Raw genomic sequence first — 20,562 nt, forward strand, 5'->3', positions numbered from 1 at the left:
TTAATCTTTCTCGGTTTTATGTCTGAAGCGTCTACAGGACTGGAATAGCGAGGCGCGTGGAGGTGGGACTTCCCCTTTGTTTTTTTTTGTAACTCAGAGACCATTCAATGAAATATCATGATCATTGATTTCTTGTGATCTCGGCCTCAGGTATCCAAGACAAATATAGAAGGAGCGAAGAGCCCTGCTTTGCTCACTTCCTCCATTTTGTCGTCTTCCCCATCGTCTAACGCTTGCATCCTTATCTCTAGACTTGAAGTTAGCCTTTAAAGGTATGTTGCCTTCCGACACAAAGAACACCAGTTAATGCTATACCAAGGTCCTCTGGAGTCACAAATTGATGCGTCTACCAAATCACCATGGCCTTGCACCAAGTGAACCCCGCGCATTACGTTATCAGCCACATGCCTCCTATTCTGTACACGGAACTCAGAGTCGGTAGTGGCCGCGTTATCCCAACAGAGTTCACTCCTCCGAGTCCAGATGATACGCCGCAGTCCTTGTTCCCACATTGCCCCAAAGTCACAGCAACAGACCGGGTCCATCGATTCATCCGCCTCAATGAAGACAACCGCTCCGTCGAAGATGAATTCCTCATCTATACGGACGCCACGTGTCTGGATAACGGCAGAACAAATGCTAGAGCGGGTTGTTCCTTCGTTTACAACGATTCCACGTCTGGTTGGGCACGCTTTCCTCTAGAGTTCAAGGGGCCCTCTGGTCAGCAGCACATCTTGACAGTCCACCGCGCACATATCCGCGCCGTCATCGCAGCTCTGCGATACAAAGACTGGGCTGCGGATGGCTTCAGGCGTCTGATCATTGCAACTGAGTCGGATTACCTGGTAGAGGGTATCACGAGCTTGATAAGGGAATGGCTACATTGGAGTTGGGTATCAATTTCTGGGGAACCAATCAGGAATCGGGACCTTTGGGAACGTCTTCTCGGGGAGGTGGAAATATTGGAGGAGAAGGGGATCAGTGTTCAGTTCTGGCGGATTCCTAAGGAGTTGAACGTGAAGGCAGACCGTCATGCCAAACACGCCGCCTTTATGGAAAGACATCAGCAGTTTACTGATCTTGCTGGTATCAGCAATGTCTCTATTTAGGGACAAACCCCACACTTCCCTACTGGAACTCATGCCATGCCGAAGGAAAGAGAAAGCACCCACTGGGATCAGCCCAAGGAACTGAAGGCTCCGTCAGCACCAGACAATGCAAATGAAAACAACACAACAAATCCATGAGTCCAATCTCTTGGGTTTTAGTTCTATATCTTTTACTCGATTGTTTCATGTCAAATGATTAGCAATTGGATATCTTTAGCCTGTGTCTTGAAGTTATTCAACTTACCATGCTATACTTCCGTACTCCCAGTGTTAGCTGCTGTTTGAATTTGGCATTTCCCAATTTCTAAGCTGGACTACTGGGAAACTGAGCATTAAGATGAATAAAAAGAATAAGCATTAGAAAGACCTAGACACTATGCATAATGGATAGGTGGTGTCAGCAAGAAGAAATCCCGTTTGAGAACATTAACTTCCAAAAACATTAACGGTGAGAGGGAAAGCAAAGACAAGGAATAGCCCCCTAGTCATTCATGGAACCTGAATCCACCCCAATCTTTCCTCATCGACTTTGAACTAACTGCCATGCCATAAAGGCAAGACCAACCCAACACCCAACTGTATGCCATCGACGGTCACACATGACCGAAAGGAAAGGGAGTAGGGGGAACAGATGTCCACTGGGGCATATTATCCTCGGGTGAAACATCTATCAACACTGGAGAAATGGGAGAAGTGGGACTCATTGATCGAGCAGAGTGGATATTTCTTGAATAAGCCATGCGAGAAATCTCTGCCTCATTGAAAATGCGGGATGCAGACTGCAACACACCAGCACTAGCTGGACCACTTGATGCCGCACCAGAAGCACTTGAACGACGTGCATATAGTTGTGAGCTGCGGACAGCCGATGGGGCAGTGGGACTCGGAGGGCGGCGTGAGTGGTTTGAAGATTGACTAAGGAGAGAAAACGTCTCAGTCCCGGCCGAGGTCGTAGTCCAAACCTGGGAGGATCCCGCCGTCGGGATGACAGACGACGAGATAGATGCTCTCGGCGTTGAGGTTAACGAGTGCTGGCCCGAGCTGCCCCTCTGGGCCTGGTCCGATGGCGTACTATCGGAGGTCGTAGTCCAAATCTGGGATGATCGCGATGTTGGAATGGCGGACGACGAGGTGGATGCCCTTGGAGTTGTGCTTGACGAACGTTGTCCCGAGCTGCTCCATTGAGTCTGATCGGACCGCAGGTCATCAGGATCCGATTCTTGGGTCGAGGTCTGCATTGAAGTGTAGGTATCTGCAGATGAAGGTGCAGTGTCTTGTTTTGTGAGATAAGGCTGAGATAGAGACTTGCAGTGGTCAGCATCACCCGTGTCATCAATTATGACGGTGACGGATGGAGATCCGCTTGGGCTTCTTCTGAACATGATTGAGCTCCGTTCGGGCTGGATATCCTTCATGAGGAAATCATCTAGAGTCCTGCTTGTGTCTTCGGCTAGGGACACTGCAGACTGATCAAATTGGTCATTCCCCTGACTCTGCTGGCGACGAAGCCGTAGGGTGCGGAGTCTTCGTCCGACATACCACACCACTAAGTATATCAGTGCCCCGAGTGTGAGGATACCGAGAATGGCGGCTGTGGCAATGGCGAGCTTCCCGTAGTCCCCGTTTGTCATGATTGCAATGGATGTCTTGCTATCTTCCTGTATGGCTAGGAAGTTGTAGAGAGAGTTATTTTGCATCGGGTGCATTGGTATCAGTACATCTGAAACAAAGCAGGTGCGATGTAGGGTTTGTGGCAACCACGTGCGTTGTAAATAAATCCATGAATATCTACATATATACGGGGGCGAAGCAAAATCAAGCGCCCATTGTATCAAGACTGTATTCTATGTGCCTCTTAAGTGGCTAAAATTACCATTTCCATCTGTGCTATAAGTTTATGACAATGACCTACGGTAGTATATCTAAAAAGGGAGTGGTTGTGGAGGCCATAAACATGAAAATAAATCACTCCGATACTGAAGGTATTTTATGATACTGAATGTCGGCAGCGCTAGAGCTTCCAAAATGTTCGTATTAAGGCAATGATTTCGCAAAGCATACCGAGATGGTTTCTTCTGAGGTTGTCGCCTTCACACAAAGAGTTGAAAGCCTGGCCGTCCCAGGGTGCAATCAGTGTTTTTTCTACGTCTTTTTCTTCTTGTCGACATCTAACATGTCAATTTGACGTTGCTAGCCCTCCATGCAAAATATGTAAATGGGAGATGCTGTACAATGAGAAGAGTACTGTACTCCGTAGATGGGCTCGGCTGAACTCCGAAATATCCCTAGGGATTATTGTGGGTCTATGTTTGAGGACTTCTGTGTTGAAATTTTTAATTCAGGGAAATATAATTGGTGGGGCTCTAGAAATTTACGAGAACTGAGGGTAAAGTGCATCGTTGAACTTGATCGATAACATTTCATACAATGCTACTTTCCTCAACACTGAAAGCTGCATGAGCTATCTCATTAACAATTACACGGCAGTTCTCGGCTCATTTTCGGCTCATTTTCGGCTCGTTCTCAGCTTGCTATATTGGAATCCAAACGCCGAAGAGTCTTATTGCACACCGCTATCTTTAGTGGAAGGCCGATCAAGGCGTAGAAGCTAAAAGTAACCCCATCCATCTATGTTGGGACAGGTGATTTCTGCTGTTTGCTCGCAGCAAGTCCTTAGCACAGTAGATAGTTCCTTTCCTCTACATCCATCTACGGAGATTTTCTAGAGCCTCCTATTCTTCATAGCCTTCTAGATCTCTATCCCAACAATATGATAACATCGCAGGTACAGATTATCACATTCTTTCTCCTCCACTTTGACCTCTCGCCCTAGTTAGCGTCTGTGTTACCGTAATTGCCGATCTCGATCGGATCGGCACTCTATATCATCCTGCAGTCCGATCGTGTATATATTGGATATCTCCCAGAATTATATAGCTTGTAATCATAGTATTTTAATCCTAAGTTAATTTAATATGGAATTCGAATCGGATGAGCAACTTCCTACTTTTGAGCCATATGTGGCCACCTCATTCGATCATTCTATGCCTCGAATTCACCTGGCAGCGTTTCTCACTTTCTCTCTCGACGAGCCCTCCAAAGCCGTCCCCATTTTAGAGAATGGAGTGGAACGCCTCATCAAATGTCTGACGTTTCTGACAGGAAACGTCGCTTTCTCAACCAGGGTACCAGGCAAGGAGAATGTCTTCGAGATACAACCCCCAACAAAGCAATTCCTACTGCAATATCCCATATTCAGGATAAAGTACCACGAACAGCCCATCTTCTCCGGATATTCCCGTCACGTTGTGGCACAGGACATCTTTCTAAATGAGGACATTATCCCGATTCCCTATGCACTGGCAGAGGACTACCCAAGTCCTGTGTTCAGATTCCAAGCCAATGTCATGCCGGACGGAATCATACTCTGCTATAACTTCCACCACACGGCGCTAGACGGTATTGGGGTCGCTGTTGTCATGGATGCGCTTGCAGCGCTTTGTCGCAGTCCAAATGCGGGCCCGGAAATCATACGAACAAATCCGCTGAAAGAACAAGAAAGTCGACTAAAAATATTCGAAGCGGCCTCTACTCTGAGTATCAAAGGTTGCCCTCAAAATGAGGACCTTCTATCTCCATGCGAGCCCACATCAAGTTCGATACCCTCTATACCCGTATCTCGAAAGTTCGTTCTCGATACAGATAAGATAGCAAAACTCAGGACTGAATGTGCTACCATCCTGAAGAACCAGTCCAATCCCCATGCTAGCAAAATATCCAGCAACACCATCCTTACTGCGGTGATATGGCTGTGCACGATCCGAGCTATCATAAAAACCGAGCCAAGGCCAATGCCAACCAAGTCCTGCGCCGTGTTAGTCACCGAAGCGCGGTCGAAACTACGGCCAAAGCTACCTCTATCATACATTGGCAACGCAGTGATTCTCCACGACGTATACACACCTCTCGAAGCGGTTATTTCTTCCGCGATCGGTTCCAACAATAACACTCACATCACACCCCGTCTCGACCACGACGATATCAAACTCCTTGCAGAGCTCGCAAGTTTAGTTCACACTGCTCTAGGCTCTGTCACCGACGAGACTATCCGGGAACTCATCTCCGCCAGTGCCGCGAGTGACAACTGGGCTGCGAATAATCGTCCCAGGGACCTTATAGTCAGCTCGCTGCGTAGCTTCCCAACTTACCATCTTGACTTTGGACCGGTATTGGGGCCAGTGAGGGATTTTGATATGCCGGAACATCGTGTCCCTGGCCAGGCGTGGATTATGCCAGCCCGGTACAGGGGCCGGTCTTCGCCCTGGGAAGTCCGGTTGACGCTGGAGCCTGCGGTCATGGGGAATGTTGAGAAGGATAGGTTGATGATGTGGCTTGGGCCCAGGGAGGTATCCAAGGTGTGAGTTACTTTTTGGGTATCGTGTCTATAGACGTTGAGGTTGACGTGCAAATGACCTGCTCGAGCACTCTATCCTGTACTCTCTGGGAGTCAAGGACTTCAATGCCTTTTTGTGTCATAGGGATATCGCAGAATTGACAGCATGTATGTAATAGCGAGCTACATCGGGTTAATGAGATCATCATCATCATCATCATCATCATCATCATCATCATCATCATCATCATCATCATATCGCAGAATTGAGCAACATCAGGTCGAAAACCCCGGGTTTTAATGACTACAGCCATCGACGCATAGCGACATGACGTAGTAATTATACGAGTACGAAGCAAGTGGACTGACTGTTTAGCTTCGGATAGTCATTTGCCCGTGTCTCATTCTCATGTAGGACTAAAGCCGGACGTCATCAGGCAGAAGTACTCCGTAGTTTTGCCTCGATTTTTGGATAGAACAGGAGAATGTATCGTGATAGGCCGAGATGGATAATTCCCCGCTTTAAATCAAGGAGCATACTCCATACTCGTACATAACCTCGGGAAAACTAATCAACGCCAGCTGACGCCTCTTATTCTCAAGACTCCGTCCAGACCTTGGCGTTGGAATTGGCAGTCAGGGAAAGCTTTTCGTCCCTCTTTCACCTCCGTGGAATGGACTGAGTTTCTGAAAATTTCAATATGCCAGAAGGGCTCACTAGAGGAATACTCATGGAAATAAATAGTAGTAAATAAACAACGCTTCTATGCCTATTAATTAGAGCGAATACTAATACAATGTCCTTGTGATCTCCACCTTGGCATTCTGTTCCGTACCCATCGAGGTTGCAACGCTAACCCTAACCCGTGATTCCCAATGCAAGAATATTGGCGCTTCTATCTAGATGTAGTTTGATGCCCTTTATACTTTTTCCCACATACAAAGTCCATCACATTGCATCGTAGGCTCGGTATTTCAATTCGAACTGCATTCAATTGGTTTCAATTGACATGATTTAAATTCTTTTTATTCTATCGGTGGTCGAATTGGAGCAGTAATTGGTAGTGCACGTATTCTCCATGGAAAAACACTCCTTTCGTCTATATTGAAAACTGATATGCCCACTGCCTTTTTAGATAATTCAAGAGAATAGGGCCAATTTATAAGGATAATTATGAATGTGTCAGTTTGCAAGCCCCGTGGAGTGGAAGAAAGTTATTGATTAGAGGAAGATAGAAGCTCTCAAGTTATCCACAAATATCCGGAGCTACTAGCCTGGCAACCCAGCCACCCATCTGAATCATCTGTCTACCAAGCCTCCATCTCAGCAAAGAGTATTAAACCCAACAATCGCCGAGCCTTTCCCCTTTTGAGATACCCAGCTCAGTTCTTGTAACACTTGACAGAGCTCAACGAGCCCGCGGTGATGTCGTTGCTACCACCGGCTTGGATATCACCGGTACCACCGCCATTGCATGTGGTTGATCTACAAAAAAAGCAGAAGTTAGCCGGGATCTCCCCAAACACAAGCCGAGAACATACTGCCAGAAGCGACAGCGGTAGCCGTTAGGAATGTGAACGGATTTGACATTGTCCATGACGGGACTACCGTTCAAGTTGTCTGTTCGCAATCAATGAATTAGCTATAATGATGGCAGACATGCGGGTTTAAAAGGCTGAAAGAGGGAGAAGGGTGGGATTGGGTTATGGTAGGTGTGGCCACGAACGGCAGTCATGTTGGATGTAAATCACAGGGGAAATGCAGTTCCCGCCCATGTTGATGCTGGAGCAAATCTTAATAGTGATGCCCTCGTCTCTCGCCTCGAGTTCCACGGGCTCAGCGGCGGGTGCGGCGAGGGCGCCAATGGCGCTCGCGAGCATCAGGAAAACAGGAGTGAAACGCATGATAAATAGTTTTGATAGGAAGTAAGTTGTCCTAGAGAAGTATGATACCACATATTCTCAGGAGACGACGTTGCCTTTTATACCCTAGCCTGGCTCCCTTTTGGCCCCCATTCCTGGCCCCCAGCCTGATGATGTATGTGCACAAATTATGGACGAACTAATAACCGAAGATGCAACATTATGCTGGCTAAGTGGATATGAGGTCATTAGCTGACAACGGAAGAAATATTGTCTTCCAAGTCCCAAGGTCACAATATCTTAGTCAACAAGAATGGCATCCTTGTCCTCATTCAAAAATGAAGACACGAAACGCAAGACATTAAAGAGAAATAAAGGTTTGGGAAGAGAAGGCAGACGAATTCGTTTGGAATCTCTGGAATTGTTGAAGCACAGCCCCGGCATAGAGACGAGGGGGTACAGCACTAGTGGGGTCCACAGGATGACCCACCCGCCGGCTCTTCCGCCAGGAGCCGAAATGGCGGGCCGAGGCGCACATGGAGGGCGCTTAAATAGAAACATATTCAGGGCTTAAGGCGTGATTCGGCGTAACAATATCTATATCTACGTAGAAAGAAGATAAATATGCTCTTCCAAGGGGAATGAAAAAAAGAAAAGAAAAGAAAAGAAAAGGCAAATGTTGATGAATGTGTTCTTGTCTCAAACGGAACCAGCCCCTGCATGAATACAGTAAGCCAAGATGAGCTCTGACTACATACATACTACGGCCATATCACATATGCACTCTAACTGATAGCATTTGGAAAACCCTGTTGACAGGCAACGACCACTTCGAGCCGTTTCTGCCTCTCCTGCATCACCAATCACAATCTCGCCCCGAGTGTGGGGGCAAAAAAAGTGGATGGACGTTGAATTGTCAACCTTGGGATTAAACGGTCAGTTATTGCACTCGTTTTACGTGTCTATTGTCACTGGGATTCTTTCAATCAGTGCCTATAGCAATTAACAAAAAGACAGCATTTCTACTAATGTAGATTGGGCTTGACAATTCTCCGAGACCTGCAGATCCTTCAGAAAACTAGGTTTGGCTATAATATCACCGCACCTTATGGCCGTACGAGAGAACGGAGATAGTCGGGGATATCTTTCTGTTACAACCGATAGAGAGGTTGGATATCCTTACTGGCCAATTTGTCTGAGAAATCAATTATGATGAATTGTTAATGTGCTTGTATAACGCAACTATAGATCTACTGCTCCTGTGCCGGGGATGCTTCAATGAGAAAATTCTACCCTTATATGTAGATATTCCATAGTAGGCTACCTAGCATAACAATTTACATACCATGGACAACTCTGATAGTCATATGACGTAACAGTAAATGGTCCAGGCGAATGTAGATGAAGAAATGATGCATGGATCTGCGTTTCGGGGGCGGATTTACTTGGTTATAATTTATGGCCTTCAACAACCCTCTCAGTCCAAGACCCAGTCAGCGTACTTGTTTAAGGAGAGGAGAACGTAATTTAACCCCGCTCACTCTTTCCGAATGCCGTATGTCCGGTTTCCTAATTTTCACCATTCTACCTTACGCGTGCATATATGCTGTCGCTCACACACGGGCATAAATATCTTATGCATTTGTATGCTGAGGGTTGGTTGCTGCCCTGTTTGGGTCACAACCCAAATTACAAAACTATCTAGTTACTTCTACAAAGGCAAATTCTATGATTGACTAAAATAAAATATATTCATTCTTATTTGTATCTATATCTCCAGAATTTGGGAAACTCATCACTGCGCAGGCAATCCTTGCATTGCAACGCCGTCGAAGGAAGGTCAAAACATGCAAAGCATTATTCCCGGTTACTTATTTCTCTTTCTAATACTCCATCCAGCTTTCTGGTAACCAACATCGTTAAACGTCTTCAGTATTGAACTGGATTTGGTAAGCATTGTCAGCTCACAAGAAATATAAAATATAAAAAGATTTAACTCATATAAGCAGCACATCTAGCCACTACGGAGTACACAATCCAATTTAGCACGCGTTATCACTAAACACTGTACAACGACAAGCGCATAGTTTCAACAAAATCAGCTACCCAGTTGTCTAGGGGAAGCTTGAGGAATTAATTTTGCCCCGCTGACCAGGGGACCCGGGCTCCGTCTACAGCGAGTGGTTGGGTACTGGTGGGCTTGGGGTGGGGATCAGGGAACCCCCTCGCAGCAGTCCCCCGTCTAACGCACCCGCACCCCGGGGCTTGAAGCCAGTCAAGATTAACCCGGTTTCTGCCACCCCCCGTCCACCCCTGGGCCTCGTCCTAAGTGTGCCCCCTAAGTGCACAGCTACATAGGTTGATTTGATGGGAGGCGCGGCCTTCAAAAGCACTATCACCCGTAGCATGGAAAAAGACCACCGGATCACAGGATGGAGAGTACTATGAGGCCGACTGGGAAAATGCGGTCCCTATGAAGTGTCTTACAATGATCAATCTTCCTTCTTCGTGGTGGGTCAACACGAACAGAGTATGTTTTAGTCACTTCTGATATTTGCTCACACCAACACCTTGAAATATAGTGTTGCCGATCGACTTGACCGTTACTTTGTGGGGAAGAGACAGTATGATACATACTTGAGATATTTGGCCTCAATATAATATTAAGGATGTAAACATTGAGATATTTGGCCTTAATATAATATTAAGGATGTAAACATTGAAAATTTTTTTTTTTTCAGAGACTTTTTCGGTGTATGTATATTTGTTGTTGTCGTTTTTCACGTCAGCCTCTTTTTGCGGGTGGTGCACGTGATCTTAGCGTCTTCATGGTTATTTGTGCGGTGGCAAAGTCACGCGGACGTAAGCGCTAGCCGCGAATTAAGCATAATGGTAGGACGAGCCTCGGCTTGACCTCGTAGAAATGATTATAGTCCTCGAGGTGGCCGACACAGCAAAAAAAGAAAAGACTGGCCCGAGCCCGGGATTGAACCGGGGACCTCGCGTATTAAAGTAATGTTCAGGGTTACTCCCTAAACGCGAATCATACCACTAGACCACCCGGGCAGTTGATATAAGTTGAGCAGATAATTGACTACATGAAGCTTTTACCATCAGGTCCAATACAGCCCTTAGCATATGCGGGATATGCAGGCCACTATAGAACGCTGCCGCCACCCCCCTGAGTTACGTGTGGGTCATAACTATGCCATGCCTTACATGTTATTCGCTCTGGTTCCACAGTCCCAATATCGGAGATCTTGGACCACAAAAATTTCTGGCATCCACCATTCCTACCCCCTGAGATCTGTCATGGATGATAGAAAACACGAACTGGTCTAGTTGATTACTTTGGGTCCTGGATGATCTTCGGCTCTTTGAAAGAAGTTGATGTGATTGCCCGACGTAAAGAAAAAGTAGCGTTGCTAAAGCTCCGCGCACGATTCTACTCTATATCATTACTATGAGGACTTGATATATTCAACCGAGCAAGCACTCAGTACAATAATATTATTAACATTAGGATACATGAGAAGGAAAAAAGATAGATCACAGAGACAACATGCTTCAGATATGCAGAAGAGATTAATTTGATCATTCATGTTCGTCGTGATGGCCGTAGCCGTTTTATGACAAGAAACAGAAATGCTCCGGAAGGGAAGGGAGCTTAAGGTTTGGCGAGTTGTTCCTTACGGAAGAACAGCAAGAATCCAGCACTGTAGACATGTTAGAAATAATTCCAATGAACGAAACAAGCAAAGATCAACATACCAAATCAACAATTGACAGAACAAAGCCACCCAGAACCAGGCATTAGCCAAGGCATGGGCGCCCTTCGTCATGTCAGGAGAAATTGGGCCGGGGCCCACATTATTTGGGCCGAAGGCTCGGGCACAGATAGTCGCAATGGAACCCAGCACCTGAGATGCAATGAGAGCGAAACACATGTGGACTCGAGTAAGAGTCTGCAGAAGGATGATACCGAATCCAAGACCTTGGATGGAATCCAACACGCCTAGCCACAGCCAGAGACTGCGAGAGACGAGCGCACCGGAAGTGTAGCTTCCAGCCCAGGGCAGGTAGTACCCGATGCCGGAGATGGCCCACCAGATTTGGATGAAGCGGGGTGCGCCCAGGCCACAGGCGAAGACGGGAAGGAACCAACTGTGCTTCTTGGAGAATCTGCTGACAATGAAGAGGAAGATGCACCAGACGAAGCCGAAGAAGACGACGCAGAGGAGGACGATCTGCCATGCGTGGGTGTGCTTGGAGGTCCATAGGACTGGAGGGGGGTGTTAATATTGATCGGTATATAGTATTTGGGATGGGGTATCAGAACTTACAGCTCCAGTTTCGACCGTATGGTGCACTGAGGAAGAAGTTCTGCAGGATGACTGCGACAAAGTTCCAGGCGACGATCTTTCTGCGGAAAAGGGACTTGTAGAAGGATGGCACCTTGCCTGGCTTCTGGCGGTAGTAGTTGGGAAGACCCGTAGCCAACAGAGCACCGACAATACACAGGAAGACGGCGATGGGGTAACAGATCGCACTAAATAAGGTCAGTAAATAAGTCAGGAGATAAGTGTGCAGGGGAATTTACCTCATTTTCCAGGTATTAGAAATGCCAGAGTCAGCGCTCAAGAGGCCCTCCGAAGAAGCCTTGGTCATGGTGGAACCCCAGTACCAGAGGGCAATAACGTAGACCTGCTGGATACCTTGGATAAGACAGGCGCGGAAAATCCAGGTTTCAACTGGAGCACCTCCTTCATCACCGAAGTTGGAAGCGAAGAAGATGGATCCACTGGCGGAGGCTGCGGCGTAGAAACCGGTGCCGACATTCTGGATCCATCCCCGGCTGAAGGAATCACTTTGCCAGTGGGCAGATCCAATTAAAAGGAATGCAAGACCGTATAGGAACCACGGAGTAGAAAGACAGACGACAGACTTGAAGTACCGGTACACGAGCCACCAGCACATGGATGCAATGGCATATGTTGTAGCAATTCCATACAACTTCTCCGCAGTCTGACCAACTTCACCTGTAAGCAGAGTGATCTGGTAGGAGTTTGCAGCAATGATCTGGCCTAGAGCGAGGAAAATGGAGTAGACCGGCCAATCTCCAATTTTGATCTGCATCCATTTCTTGAGTCCAGTGGGAGGGACATAGTCCTTTCCGAGAAGGAACTCATCATCCTGGAGAACATCTTCGTTGCTGTTCACGTTGGAGACGAGATCATCATTGTAGTACATATTGTCGGGGGTGTCAGTGTTTCTTGATGAATGGCGGATCGATGGCGTAGGAGATTTGCTGCGACCCAGTCTGGCATTGCGGAACCTGTCGAACCACTGCTGCTCACTCTTAATCAAGAATTCTTCAATGCAAAGTTGAGACTCAGAGTTGGATCCATTCAGGGCATCCAATCTCTTGTCAAATGTCTTGTAGTACTCGCCAGTGCTATCCGTGAAGAAGGGATCAACCTTCTGTAGCTTGAAGTCTGTCTTGTTGCCGACAACGGAGTCCAAAGAGAGCACGGATGCGCTGCTGAGACGGTTGGACTGGGCAAATGGCTGGGGAGGAAGAAGGAGGCTGTCCGCGTTCGGTGGTGTTCCTGGACTTCCCGGGCTTTCTAAGGGAACCATGAACCTGGGATGCAAAGACTCTTGACTGACTTCTCTTGTCGGAGAAGCCAAGGGAGAAGGCAAATTTTGAGCACGCTCCCTTTGAGCGGCCTGAGTTCGTCGTCCTGCCTCGACTTGGGCTGGGGTAAGAGTGTATTCGTCGTCGCCAAAATGGCGGGTAGCCTCATCGTCGCTGCTATCGTCGCCTTCGACATCAGTGGCTCCATTTTCATCATGTTCTGGGATACCCTCTCCTCCTTCTGCTCTTCTGCGGCGTCCAGCATGACCGGGACCTGAGCGGACACCTAGGGAGAGAGAGCGACTCAGTCCCGACTTCGGCTTCTCCGTGTCGTCCATGCTTGGATCTGGGCTGTAGCTGATTTTCTTTTGCGGGGTCATGTTGTTCATTTGATTGAAGGAGTAGCTGCTTTCCCTGGAATGCGCGAATGGAGAGTTCATGCCTGGTGAAGGCAGCCCATTACCGAGATGAGTCATAGAGTTCATTCCTGAACTGAGACTGCCAAATCCAGAAGAAGTGCCGGGTCGAATGCTGGTATTGTTTGTCTTCACTTTGTTGTGAACCGCGATGGCAGTAGACTGGAGGATCTCAAGATCCTCAACCCATTGGGCGACAGGGAAACGCTGTTTCGCAGATCTGGCACGCATCATCGCACGGACGGATGTCTTGGAATTGAGGGCAGCCTCAATTGCAAGCTTGAATTGCATAAGGAGATGAGATGTCGAGATTGATTCCACATTGTACCACCAACCTGGCATTTGACCAAGACCACCAACACGAGCTCCAATACCCAATGCACCCTTTCGGCCAAACTCGACGGCAACCAGACCGAAGGGCTCGTCACGAGATGGGATCAGGGCGAACTCAGCACCAGAGAAGATGAAAGGAGGAAGTGCAGTGAATTCAGGCTTGGAGAAGACTCTTCCGGGATAGACTTTCATCATGTGGTCAAGCTTGAGGGCAGCGAATTTACCGTAGAGATCGATAACGGGGCCAATACAGATCAACTGTACGTTGGGACGAGCCTCGATGACAGCAGGCATTGCGTCCGCAATAAGATCAACACCCTTTTGCATAGACCAGCGACCAACAAAGACAAGCAGATCGGCATCAGGGTTTTGGTCGAGTCCTGCCCATTCCTGGGCCTGTCTCTTGAGTTCACCACGGCCAGCCTCGTATGTTGGATCGACGGTGATGTCTGCCTCTTTAGTGGGCTCCTTTGTCCACTCACCGACATCAGATGGGTCGGGGTTAGGCAGATTACCGACCTTGTGCAAACCCCAGAAAATAGGATAGCGAGCGTAGGACCGCTTGCCGTACTTCTTCGAGACACCGACGGCACCGAAACCTTGCTGGTGAACACGGAGATAACTTGCACCGGCGTGGAGCAAGTTGAACACTTCACCGAATTGCACGTAACGACGAGCGACCTCTTCGTCAAGGTTGAAAACCGAGCAAACCTCTTCTTTTTCCTTAAGGGTTCGCATTGGCCAAAGACCCTGGAACTCAGCATTGTGCAAGGAAAGACAAGCCGGGATGGTTCTTGGTAGCAAGTAAAGAGGTGCGAGCGAACCGTGATAATCGTTGATATGGTAGGTGTCAATTGGGAATCGCTTGATAGCTTCCGCAACACACTGGTTCCATGCTGAATAGTACACAGCACTGTCAAGATCATCCATGCGAGGAGGGTAGGGTTCGGTCTTCGACTGCTGACGGAATACTGGGGCATCAAGTAGGACGTAGGTGATATTATTCAAGACGTGGTACTGAACTTGAACCTGGTAAGGGCTTCCAAGAATGGTGACTGTCATAGGCTCTGCCTCCTGGTCGACAGGGTAGTCAACACCTCCAACGCAAGGAACGACCCAGATCAAGTCTTGGTGACCTAGGGTCTTACCCATGAGTTGGGCCATGACACCGAGACCACCGATCTTGATTTTGATGGCCCAATCCTCAATGTCGTACTCCATGGTGGCAATTAGAACCATACGTCGCTTTTCAGATGCAAAAGCTCCGCCTAGAGCAGAGGTACTCTGCATAAAGCCGGATTTGTTGGCCAAGCGCATGAGTGGGTTTGAGGCTGGATCCCTTCGACCAGCGCCCTTCACCTTGTTCCAAATTGCGAGGGGAATGTTTTGTTTCTCACTCACACCGACCTGGTTGAATTTGACCTTGTAGAAAGACTTCATGAAGATGTACACACATCCAATAGCAGTGAGGAATGGTATGATCCAGAATAACACGAACATGGCAATCTGTGTTGACTGAGGTCCAACCGGATCAAGCCAGAAACGGAGAGTTCCATCATCGAAGTAAAGCTTGTGGGAGAGGTAGCCTTTAGCTGGTGCAAGGGTGATGTTGATCAAGGTTGCACTCAGAGCGGACGGCGGGCTTCGATCCAAGATTGTGTCATTGTCAAGGTCACCTAGAACCCAGGTTTGATCAGGCTTTCCATCTGGATTAATTCCCCACATGTTGAGCTGCCCGACTGCGGGCCATTCGGACGTGAAATGGTAGGACCAAACTCCAGTTTTGGTGTCAAGCCTAATTCTATTGTCAAGGCCCGCATCGAATCCATACTGATTGTAAGGTCCGTTGAAGAAGGCATGGGGGAAGCGTCGTGAGACTGGGTGATCCCAGTCAGCATCACCGTGCTGCACGTAGTCGCTGCTGCCGGTCAAACGACTCCAGTACTCGACACGTACATGCTCACCCTCCCACTCCTGGTCCTTGGTTCCCGACCAGGGGAGCTTCGCAATGGTATCATTTCCACCTTTGTAATCTATCCAGCTGGAGAATGACGATGCCCAATTGGTAGAATAACGGTATTTGTCCGCACCAGCTGCATGATGCTGGAGGAAAAGGTCCCCGTTTTCTTTCTTGTGGAGTAGACTGCTCGAGTAGTTTGCAGTATTGAATACCATAGGATTATCGATTTGGCCGATACGGAAGAGGAAGTGATCAACAGCGTGGGTAGAATCGCTCTTGTCTGTGTTAGTTACGTTGGTGACAGTCAATTTATGAACTCCGTTGTACACGCCAGTGAGGTTTGCTGCCCACTTCCAAGCGCTTGGGATCTCAGCAGTCCAATTTGTTTGGGTCATGGCAGGAATGGTTGTGCACTTGACAGAGTTGGAATTTAGCACTGGAACCTTCCCACTCTCTGTGGATGATGTGAACGTAATTGAATCGGTCACCGAGTCACAGCTCATCTCTTCCGAGAAGTAAAGCTCAATCGCCACATTCTCCGGAAGATTGGGCGCCACGGTAGAATGCAATGGGTAATCATGGCCCGGGGTGAATTTGGTGATCATGGGCCGAGGTGACTTGTGTCTAGCGATAGGGACATATGCGCGGAACTCGTATGCCTTCATCGTCATGCTTTCCACGCAGCCATTTAACTCCTTGGACCCATTGAAGCCGAGCTTGCGCGCTCCATCCACCAGTTTGATCTCGTCGTACGGGTGGAAAAGGTTCTTGACAGTGATGCCAGACGCAAATGGAGAGGTCAATGTCTTCTCGGGATTATTAGAGTTGCAGTCGAACTTGTATGTCTTCGTGTCATTCAGGTTCTGGTAAACAAGCCAGATGGGCTGATTGTCGGCATCAGAGCCCAGATCTTGCACCTGGGTGTTGACATCCCGGTAAACGGACCACATTCCAGTTTCGGTGGCAGTACCGTTAGAACCAAGGTAGTAAACAAGATCGGTTCTCTTTGACAAATTGCCAAGGGAATAACCGTCGTTGAGAACTGGGTACTGTTCGCGTAAGTGGTACATTTGCTTAAGAATATTTCGCAGAGGGTGCGAAGGGTCGCGGTGGTCGTAAGAAACTGTGACGTCCTTACAGCCGTCTCTAGCAGCTGTAAGAGGCCAGTTGTAGTACTGGGATGAGTCTAAATGGAAGCAACCATGGGCCATCCATGCGGTTGCAGGCGACATGGGCTGTCGCCCGTAAATGTAGTTCTCCGCGGTGGCATCCAGGATATAGAAGTTCTGCTCTTCGCCCCAAAGAAGCAATGGGATTCCGGGAAGCATCAAGGTTGTCACGAAAGAACCGAGTAACCCTCGGTGCGTACCATTGGCAATCGATGGCCAGCGGAAGACATCTTGATTCGTCGAACCAAACATGTGTCGAGGGTCGAACTTGCCGGTGTTAGCATTGATCAGATCATTTGACCTCAACATGTAGTCCCAGCCTTCAACCCAGTCATCGGGCGCATCATAACCAGCCGAAAGTTGGCCGTCCATGCCGAGGAATCGAGTCAAGGCACGATATGTCGTGTAGTGGAAGGCCGCACCGTCGATGGCTTCATGTCCCGCTTCTCGTAAGAAGTACTGGGCGGAGGACTCATTTGTCAACTTCATTGTGGCGGCTGAGCTATCAGGCCACTGGTTACGCTGTCTACCCCTTCCGAGGTAAATAGAACCAAAGTCATTTCCACCTGTAATTTCGCCGGCGATGAAGAAGTTTTTCTTTCCGACCGCGCGCGCGCATTCTCGGTAGGCAGCGGACATGTCTCCCAGGGCATCCACAGTGGCTTGTGTGCCCTTGTCATAACGGAAACCATCGATATCCAGAGAATGGATGATCATGCAGGAGTGCCGGATCAATCTTGCACGTACACTCGGGTTCCATTCGCGGAGACGATCCTGAACGGAGGCGAACTTAGCCAGCTGTCGCTTCCAATCAGGCCACACACCGAAAGCCTCAATATCACCGTACTGGTCGAAGTCGCTGTTGTAACATCCAACCAAGGCCGAGGTCTCAGATTCATTCACTGGGAATCCATCTTCGAACCAGAATCTAGGGTAGTCACAGGTCGCGTTGTAGTCGCCAACCCCAATAGTGAAGTCTTTGTACTGCCGTTCAGTCTTCCATTGTGTATGGTATTCTTTCTCCGAGAATGGCGTTGATGTGTTGAGATGGCCTTCGAATCCGATCAAGTCACCCATTCTGGATATATTTGGTTAACTCTGCTTTCTTATTTATACGGGGATAAACTTACGTCGCAATGGTGTTGTCGAACAAAACATACATCCCGCGCTTGTGGATTTCGGTAATTGCGTCTCGCCAAACCTGAAGGGTACCAAAATGCGCGTCGAGAATGGTTGTATCCAAAACTCCATATCCGTCTGAAGTCCACGGCTGGTTCAACAAGGAGGTTCCTGCAATATAGATACCCTGGATATTGTGAGCACATGTTTATTTGCCACTAGCAGATCACAAATGAGAACAAACCTTGATTCCCATTCCTTGGAGATAATCCAGTGAATCAACAAGGCCAGCCACATCACCACCATGGCGAATTCGCTGGTCGACATCATGCTCAAAGGTGGTACCGTTTGCGTTGTCATTGGTAGGATCACCGTTCACGAAGCGATCCAAGAAGAAAGAGTAGAACGGGAATCGCCAGTTGTCTGGGGAGGGGTTGTATTTCCCCTCATGGCCAACCCATGTTCCCCAGTAATCTGCCGGGTCGGTGGCCGTCTTATTTGTATTCAGGTTATGATCGAGGTAGGCCTCGTCGTAGGGCCAAGCTGTGACAGTCGTCACAAGAAGTGAGACCAGCCCGGTGGCAAGTGACCACTTCATGGCTAGTACTGATTGCGCGGAGCTGTTAAGGAATCGTCGGGCGCCTCAGGCAGTGCGGATCTCCCCGCTGGGATGGGATGATAAGCACCCTATGAAAGAGATGGGGATGTGCAGCTCTCAATTGCCATGGAGCAGTGGAGTGTGGGTATCTTGTGGAGGTCACGACACAATTTCCTAACAGGAGGAGTTGAAGGTGGCAGTATGTAAAAAAAAGGATAAAGATAAAGATAACGACAGGAGGAATAAGCAAACGAGCGAACGAAGCACGAGGTATGAAGGATGAGGGATGAGGATTGTAAACGAAGGAAGAATCAAATGTGGAAGTGAGAAAGAAATGATCACATAACACCAATGCGCAGTTCTAAGGTGCTAAGTGCTAAAAGGCTAGGCGCATTGAAGCTCAAGATAAAAATAAAAGCGGATGAGACAAACCCCATATCAATTTTAAGAGCCCCAGGCCGTATTGGAGTATTAGAGACTCTTGGGTTCCAAGGCCTCAGCCTCGGTAATTTTTGTTTCTTTGGTTCTTTCTGATTAATTTTAAGTGTAATTTTACTTCATTTTCCCCTTTGGATATAAATTTATCACTATTATATATTTTTTCTCTCTCTTCTGGTCTTGGCATCAAATGCGACTGGTGGCGACCAATACCACCAGAATACACCAAGAGAAGTAGCTCGGCATTCTCCTTCGAAACCCGTTTCGTTTAAAGGATTAATAAATGGAGCCTGCCAACGGAGCTACCCGATTAGCATGAACGTTCTATATATACTATTGATTTGACCCATAGCGCCACTTGCCACTTGGCAGACCCTGGATGGTATCTACAACCGTCGCAAATTTTCGTATGGTTATCACAGGGAGATGGCGGTATTTTATAGACTCGTGGTGCCTGGCGTACAGGTTCAACTCTCTAAAAGTTGATGAAGAATTAGATAGTGAGACATGCATACAACATCAGCATTATAGATAACTTTCACGTCTGCCGATACTTAGGTATTGCAGAGAAAAGTTCTATTCTACCGGTGATTTTCCAGACCCGCAACTCTCAGCCTATGATAATGCCGATATACGTCTCGGTCAGGACCCGCGAGGATTTGGGGCCGAGATCCTGATAGCCCGACTCGCCCGATTGGCAGTCAAAGTGAGACCCGCCCCCACTTGGCGTTGGAGGGACCGGGGGTCTTATACGAGATAGTGTATGGCACTTGTTTTTTTCAATTTCTTCAATCCTTGTTTTCCCTTTCTTTCCAAGGTTTTTTTTTTTTTTCTTCTCTTTTTGCTTCCCCCCCCATTTTTTTCGGTTCCCTGAAGACTCAACCATGGGGCGAGAATGTATAAATATAATATCCTTGTAAGGTTTACAATGAGAGCCAATAGGAACAAGAAGTCAAGACAGATATCTAGGTAAGTTCTATGAAATCACTTGGGCAGTAACTACACATCCGGCGTGTCCGATGCCATTTTATTTTATTCTTCTTCGAGTCCAGCCTTGGAAGTATACAAGGGAAAATAAGAAAAATGAAATCTCTGCTTTAATCTCCACAAGGTCAGACATCCCGGTAATACTGTGTATTTACCGTTATTTGATCCTGGTATCAACGCCACTTCACACGGAAGTCCGGAAGCCGCCAACAGGCGGAGAAAACCTCGAACAGCCACCTATAATCACTTATCACACCCGAACATACTCCGTACTTATCTCTGTTCATTTCCCACATCTTCATTCTTTTTTTTTCATTCTTTTTTTTTTTGCGTTGGCCGTTCTATATCATTATTGTAGTACCTGCGTGTTTAGTAAAAATAAACAAATAAAGTCAAAATGGATAACATACTATCGTGCAATTTCACCACAGACTCCGTTATTAGAACTTCTGACAACCTGTCTCACTATCTCACATCTCGTATTCAACAGCTTCAGGGCCAAAGCGTTTGGTGTATCAACTCACTGTATGTACTGCATA

The 20,562-nt window shown here is 47.7% G+C and overlaps 5 protein-coding genes across 5 annotated transcripts; 2 read left to right on the plus strand and 3 right to left on the minus strand.

Moving 5' to 3' along the window:
- Window positions 1–359: 359 nt before the first annotated feature.
- On the plus strand, window positions 360–1,109 carry N7537_011913 (uncharacterized protein; the record flags this gene model as incomplete). The annotated part of the gene is made up of 1 exon (XM_056902967.1): window positions 360–1,109. The coding sequence occupies one exon, from the start codon at window positions 360–362 to the stop codon at window positions 1,107–1,109; it is 750 nt and encodes a 249-aa protein (XP_056748254.1).
- Window positions 1,110–1,702: 593 nt separating this feature from the next.
- N7537_011914 (uncharacterized protein) lies at window positions 1,703–2,815 on the minus strand (the record flags this gene model as incomplete). The annotated part of the gene is made up of 1 exon (XM_056902968.1): window positions 1,703–2,815. One exon carries the CDS (start codon window positions 2,813–2,815, stop codon window positions 1,703–1,705), a length of 1,113 nt encoding a protein of 370 aa, XP_056748255.1.
- Window positions 2,816–4,084: 1,269 nt separating this feature from the next.
- Window positions 4,085–5,530, plus strand: N7537_011915 (uncharacterized protein; the record flags this gene model as incomplete). The annotated part of the gene is made up of 1 exon (XM_056902969.1): window positions 4,085–5,530. One exon carries the CDS (start codon window positions 4,085–4,087, stop codon window positions 5,528–5,530), a length of 1,446 nt encoding a protein of 481 aa, XP_056748256.1.
- Window positions 5,531–6,885: 1,355 nt separating this feature from the next.
- Window positions 6,886–7,407, minus strand: N7537_011916 (uncharacterized protein; the record flags this gene model as incomplete). Its single annotated transcript, XM_056902970.1, has 3 exons — window positions 6,886–6,988; window positions 7,045–7,123; window positions 7,230–7,407. 3 exons carry the CDS (start codon window positions 7,405–7,407, stop codon window positions 6,886–6,888), a joined length of 360 nt encoding a protein of 119 aa, XP_056748257.1.
- A 3,625-nt stretch (window positions 7,408–11,032) lies between these two features.
- Window positions 11,033–18,598, minus strand: N7537_011917 (uncharacterized protein; the record flags this gene model as incomplete). The annotated part of the gene is made up of 6 exons (XM_056902971.1): window positions 11,033–11,081; window positions 11,137–11,647; window positions 11,709–11,914; window positions 11,966–17,959; window positions 18,012–18,187; window positions 18,245–18,598. 6 exons carry the CDS (start codon window positions 18,596–18,598, stop codon window positions 11,033–11,035), a joined length of 7,290 nt encoding a protein of 2,429 aa, XP_056748258.1.
- Between the last annotated feature and the right edge of the window lie 1,964 nt (window positions 18,599–20,562).

The sequence above is a fragment of the Penicillium hordei genome (genome assembly GCF_028827395.1).
Source record: "Penicillium hordei strain IBT 12815 chromosome Unknown utg000006l_segment0_segment0, whole genome shotgun sequence".
Classification (NCBI taxonomy): Eukaryota; Fungi; Ascomycota; class Eurotiomycetes; order Eurotiales; family Aspergillaceae; genus Penicillium; species Penicillium hordei.